Raw genomic sequence first — 6,414 nt, 5'->3', positions numbered from 1 at the left:
TTCCCATATTTCATATAAATATAAATGGAAAGAAAGATTTAGAGTTTTTTTTTTTTTTTTTTTTTTTTTTTTTTTTTTTTTTTTTTTTTTTTAAATGAAGTAAACATTTTATTCACAAACTGCTTGTGCTCATTTGTCTCTAAAATCACTGAACCTCACGTAAACGCACTTGGACGTAATTTTTACTTTTGTCATTTATCTTTGGATAAGATACTCATGTCACAGCTTTGGTAAACGTTTCCTTATCCCATAACATGTAGTTCACATAAATTAAGAGCATGCAGGTCACATACTTGCACATGTAAATACTTAGTGACTGCATATCAGCAAAACCTTCACCTAGACAAACACGCTGAGATAACGTTTCTGAATAACAGCGCACATGGGTTTATTTACTGATGGATAAATGAAAGAAAATATACTGGCCTAATTTAATATATCATGATGATTCTTAAATTACTATTGTAGTATATTACATTTTTCATATATTTTTCCTCATAAGCCTAAATTAAAGGTGTTTTATACTGCAGAATTTCATTTAACGTTACCTGATTATATCGTAAGAGTGTCAGAATAACTGATATTTTAAAAAAAAAGTAAAAAAAAAAAAAACATCTGATAAATATGACTGACAATAAAAAGGATTTTTGAACAGGAATAAACAGTGTACCACAGCTGTGTTAGGAAACGGCAAGATTGAAAATAAACACGAGCTCCCCCAAGTGTTGAAATCCTGTCATTATTGTGACTAAACAGCTAATTTCGCTGTTCTGTCATTTATAGCCAAGAAAATTACAACTTTTTTTATTATTATTTCCTGAAAACTTCTAGACAGCTGGAAAATGTTTGGCAAAGGCTCATACAAAACAATATATTACATATACGAAAAAAGCAAAAAAGCAACAACAAATCTTAAGATACTAATAGCAAATATTAACAGATCAATATGAATATGATCAAAAATGCACCTGTGAGCAAACTACTGTAATTTACATCATCGTCTTTACTTGTTCAGAAAGCCAGAACTAGTTTAGAAAGAAGGTCAAGATCCACAAGAGCGTCGGATATTAGGCTTGAATAAGACTATGAACAACACAGAGCAGCTAGCATTAATATGACATTTACAGATTCAGCCCGAGAAGAATATTGAATATGCATGGAGAACATGATTTATCAGAAGCATAGTTTGTAATTTACATGACAGAAGTTCAGGTTGTTTTTCAGTGCTTCTTGCAGACAGTTATTAGTACTGCAGTTACTGATCCGATGAGAAAAACCCCTGCCTTGAACAGCATGTAACATATCAGCACTGGCTCCAAGGACCCTTACGAAGACAGAGAAAAACACACACACATTCAGTAACATCAAACACATTACAGCTAAAGTTGTAGCTCTTAGATTCACAGTTCATTCACTAGCTAAATAATACATACGTTTTTATAAACTACATGATATGTTATGAAATTGAAATTATTAAATTGAAATTATCAAGAAAAAGGGACAACTGTTGCAGAACTTTCTAACTTTTTGGTACAAATTGTGCTATCAATATTCAGTTAATTTATTTTATCTATTATAATTCACTGTGGGACCATAAAAACTTTATGGTGTTGTAATGTAATTCGCAATATTTTTCTAATGGTTATTATGTGTGACCACAAAACCTGTACCACAAAACCATTAAATTGAGATTTATACATCATCTGAAAGCTGCGTAAATAAGATTTCCATTAATATACGGTTTGTTAGGACAGGACAATATTTGGAGATGCAACTATTTAAAAATCTGGAATCTGAGGGTGCATTTAAAATCTAAATATTGAGAAAATAACATTTAAAGTTATCCAAATGAAATAGCAATGCATATTACTAATCAAAAATTAAGTTTTGATATATTTATTTAGTTTTATTGTAGATAATTTACAAAATATCTTCATGGAACATGATCTTTACTTTTGAGAATAAAAAGTATTTAAATTGAATATTGTTTATGAAAATAACTGATCGTTTTGCTAGATAAGACCCTTCTTCCACGGCTGGGATCGTTTACAACCGCATTTGGGATGTTTGAAGCTGCATTTAAACTGCATTTTGGAAGTTCAAAATTTGGGGCACCATATAAGTCCATTATATGAAGAAAAATGCTGAAATGTTTTCCTCAAAAAACATAATTTCTTTACGATTAAAGAAGGAAAGACATTAACATCTTGGATGACAACGGGGTGAGTACATTATATGTGAATCTTTATTTTGGAAGTGGACTTTTTAGTGTAAAAGAAAAATCAATACTTTTGAAACATACAATGTATTTTTGGCTATTGCTACAAATATACCAGTGCTGCTTAAGACTGGTTTTGTTGTCCAGAGTCACTTATGTATCAAATCGGAGCAATTTCTTAGCACGATAACAGAAAAGTTAAATGATACTGTTTTGCAACTGTCAACAAAAGTTTGTAATTTGTTATTTGGTCATTCTGCAGATTGCTTTGTACCACTTGTGTTACTGAACAAAGCCAATAAACCAACAGCTTTAAATCACTTGCTCACCAGTGCATACTCTGCACTGAATGGGTGCCGTCAGAATGAGAGTCCAACAAGCTGATAAAAACACAATAATCCACAAGTAATCCATACAACTCCTATCCATCAGTAACGTCACACAACAAATTTTAAGTTCAGTCAACTAAAATAAGTTTAGTCAACTTGAAATGTTAAGTTGGACTATGTAACAGCTTAGATATTTGTGTTTGCTAAACTTAACAGATGGGTAAGTAACCCAGCTGCCTTAAAATTTTAAGTTAATTCAACTCAAATATCAAAGTTGTCACTTAGTATAATTTAACATTTCAAGTTGAATACATTTTTTTTGAGTTGACTGAACTTAAAATTTTAAGGCAGCCAGGTTACAAATTATTTTAAGTTGACTCAACAAATTGTTTTTTACAGTGTATGTGTTTGTAAGAAACAAATCCATCAAGACATTTTAACTTCATACAAGTCCTTTATCCATATAGCTTTGTTGAGTAAAACGAGTCATATTGTGGCCAGAAATGACCATTTAAAATGTCTTAATGATGGATTTGTTTCTTACAAACATGCTGCTTTTGATGAACTGCAGTCATGTGGATTACTTGTGGATTATTGTGATGTTTTTATCAGCTGTTTGGACTCTCATTCTGACGGCACCCATTCACTGCAGAAGGTCCATTGGTGAGCAAGTCATTTAATGCTACATTTTTCCCAATGTGTTCCCCTAAAGAACCAAACTCATCTACATTTTGGATGGCTTGAGGATGAGTAGATTTTCAGCAAATTTTCATTTTTGTTTGAACCTTTCTTTTGGCATAAATGCTGCTTTAAGAATTTATTTCAATAATGTAAATTCTGTATATTAAGTCTCAGAAATATTATCTTGATGTATTAAATGGAGTTAATGGAGAAACTTACTTGATTGTGGTTGTGTAGAACCTTGGTGTGTGGTATTAATCAGCGAGGATGACGTTGTATTTACAGTGTGTACGTTTTCTGATGTGTAAGTTGAAGAAAAACTACAGTTGTCTGAATCACACACAAACACACAATTTGTTATGTTATGAAATGTTCAGAAATTGAATATTTATAAAAAAGCCTAGAGTTTTTTTGCACTTACCATCCACTGATACATAAGCCCTGCTCATTGAACCATTATCTGTTTGGCAACTGTATATTCCTGAATGATTCTTATTTGCACTGTCAATGTATACAGATACACTGTTATTCGAAGACTCTAGAGTATGCTTAGTTTTTCCTTCTTTCACCAGTTTTACACACTTTGTTGATCCATCACAATCAAACTGACATGTGATGGTAAATTTATGACCAGTGCAAATGTTTGGTCCTCCAGTTACACTGATGCTGGGCTGACAGCCACCTAAAAGAAACAATGACAGTCATGTATCTCTCCAAATACATCTGAGTAAAAAAGAGCCTTTGTACCTTTTGTTTTTTACTTACCACTCGTATGTGATGAAATCAACAGCAGCAAAATGAATTTCAGAAAGCACATGCTTGAACCGAAATGTGACCAACCATTGAGAGCTGAGTAGAAATAGACTCTGCAGAGAGGCAGGAACTCACATGTCATGAACAATTTACCCAAGCTGTGGCTTCATGTTTTATCAGGTGATGAACAATGAGATAACGTTAAGCAGTAAAAATCCCTCAAATGGAAAATATTTTAGAAGCATGCATGAAAAGGTCATCTAACTGTCACATCACCTGTAAAAAAAAAAAAAAAAAAACATCTCAGTAATTTTTGCACATTCTGCCTTTATTCATAAGCTTTCACAAACTTCATAATTCAGTCAAAAAATCTTGCTACCAATTGCCATGACTAAATTTATATGGACAATTCTACAGAACTGGTGCAAACTGCTGTCCCACAACCAAAAGCTCATTTTAAAGCATTTAAGAATTCAAATCTTAGATGTTTATTAACTTCCTTCTATTATCCATTGAAACCCACAATAATATTTAACATATCAGTAAGCTTAATATATATAAAATCATCAATTATTGGGTACTTTCAATTGGGAGGTGGCTGTCCCGAACTCTAACCCCTAAATTTCAACTTATGAAAATGATTTTAAACAAATTTTTGGATTTTTTTCTCCACTGTTGTTTTTAACAACATATTACATATTCTATTTTTTGTGAAAATCATTAAACGTTGTGAAATAAAATGTGTCCCGCATTTTTCATGTCACTACCGAAAGAGTGTATGTTTTAGTCCATTGGCAGAGACTGTTTTTAACTAAACCCCTACATCAGGAAATATTCCTGTGTCCCTCTCTCTCATAGCTACAAAGTGTGAAGAGATAGACCCCATCATTTTAAGGTAAATGTGTTCAAAAGTCTGAAAAATCTGTGTAACTTTCAGGAATGTCACTACCGAACACCGTTTTTCTGCAATGAAGCACACTTTTTTTGAGAGTTATTCCATAACATTTAGTTTTTATACGTGTACCACTGTTCAGAACTGTGCTAGGTAACCATGTGCTGATTAGCATATCTGAGGTAGGCTCAAAAGTATCTAAAATTGTCACGACGGAAACAGTCACAACCGAAACATTTGGCAGTTTATTTTGGGTGTTATTCTCTAAAATTGTCACTACTGAAACAGTCAATCAAAACATGTCATCATTGTTTCGGTAGTGACAAAAGGGAACACATAATCTTTTATTTGGGGGAAATAAACAAAATTTTAGTACAGTTATGCCAATTTTTTGTATTTTAGTATGTTTTAATAGTGTTTTAGTATGTGAGTTTAAATTCTGTAGTGTGATGCGGTTTCTACTAAAACATTTTACTGTCACTACACTGTAAAAAAATAAAAACCACAATTTGTTGAGTCAGCTTAAAATAATTTGTTACCCTGCTACCTTAAAATTTTAAGTTCAGTCAACTAAAATAAGTTTATTCAACTTGAAATGTTAAGTTGTACTATGTAACAACTTAGATACTTGAGTCTTTGATTAAGTTTTCACTTAGTATAATTTAACATTTCAATTTTTTGAGTTGACTGAACTTAAAAATTTTAAGGCAGCCAGGTTACAAATTATTTTAAGTTGACTCAACAAATTGTTTTTTTTTTTACAGTGTGCTGAAAATACAGTCACAACCGAAACGGGAAATGGGATGTTTTGTCAAAAATAATGTATACTGTATTATCAACTAAGATGTTATGATAGTGTTTGGTTCAGTGTATATTCAAACTAATGAATATGTAACTTTGAAATCAGTATGAAATCAACTTTATGCCTTTTACAAAGAAAGATTGGATACAAAATAGAACAAATCTCATGAATTACACTTGAAATATTGTTCAAATTGTAATTGTTATTGACCTCTAAAAACTTTTTAATAAAATAGCAAAAAAGATATTATCAAGGTAGATGTAACAAAATCTTAATAGGTCAGTACAGCCCTTCTTATTAAACTACAGTGACAAATTTGGGTAGAGGACAAATATTCCAAAACTTTCTGAAAATACAATATGAGAATTAACTGCACAGTTACTAGAAATGTGTACCTTAGATATTATACAATTTGCATAGATACAAAATTTGGGATTTTTTTTCCCCAAGATGTTTCCATCTCTGACTTTGAACCAACTCTGTAGAATGGCCCATATTCATTAGTTCAAACATTTTGTTTTGAAAAGATTAGTATCTTAGAAGAAGAAGAAAAGTATCTTATGCTCGCCAATGTAGTATATTTTATTAAAAATACAGCAAAACAGTAATATTATGAAATATTATTACGATTTTAAAAAACTATTTTCTATTTTATTATATTAAAAAATTACAATTTTCCAAAGCTGAATTTTTAGCAGCCATTACTCCAATCTTAAGTGTAGTCACATGATCCTTCAGA

The 6,414-nt window shown here is 31.4% G+C and overlaps 1 protein-coding gene across 2 annotated transcripts; it reads right to left on the bottom strand.

Annotated features, from left to right (window-relative positions):
* Positions 1 to 793: 793 nt before the first annotated feature.
* On the bottom strand, positions 794 to 4,128 carry LOC127180689 (uncharacterized). 2 transcript variants are annotated; one of them, XM_051134912.1, is made up of 5 exons: positions 3,994 to 4,128; positions 3,811 to 3,910; positions 3,650 to 3,729; positions 3,448 to 3,558; positions 794 to 1,324 (listed from the first exon to the last, which is right to left on the bottom strand). In XM_051134912.1, the coding sequence occupies exons 1-5, from the start codon at positions 4,121 to 4,123 to the stop codon at positions 1,221 to 1,223; spliced, it is 525 nt and encodes a 174-aa protein (XP_050990869.1). In that variant the 5' UTR covers positions 4,124 to 4,128; the 3' UTR covers positions 794 to 1,220. The 2 variants fall into 2 exon arrangements, with proteins under 2 accessions (XP_050990869.1, XP_050990861.1); XM_051134904.1 differs by having other exon boundaries at positions 3,650 to 3,910.
* Between the last annotated feature and the right edge of the window lie 2,286 nt (positions 4,129 to 6,414).

This window comes from Labeo rohita, chromosome 2 (genome assembly GCF_022985175.1).
Source record: "Labeo rohita strain BAU-BD-2019 chromosome 2, IGBB_LRoh.1.0, whole genome shotgun sequence".
In the NCBI taxonomy this organism is placed as follows: domain Eukaryota; kingdom Metazoa; phylum Chordata; class Actinopteri; order Cypriniformes; family Cyprinidae; genus Labeo; species Labeo rohita.
The sequence above is the reverse complement of the archived record's forward strand: the minus strand, read 5'-3'. Positions and strand labels throughout refer to the sequence as shown.

Bases quoted from the DNA above. Each gene is read 5' to 3' on its own strand.
- LOC127180689 (XM_051134904.1), bottom strand. From the start codon at position 4,123: ATGACATGTGAGTTCCTGCCTCTCTGCAGAGTCTATTTCTACTCAGCT. The intron at 3,911-3,993 runs GTAAGTAAAAAA...TGTTTCTTTTAG, and splicing joins GATTTCATCACATACGAGTG to GTGGCTGTCAGCCCAGCATC. The intron at 3,559-3,649 runs GTAAGTGCAAAA...TGTGTGATTCAG, and splicing joins GGCTTATGTATCAGTGGATG to ACAACTGTAGTTTTTCTTCA.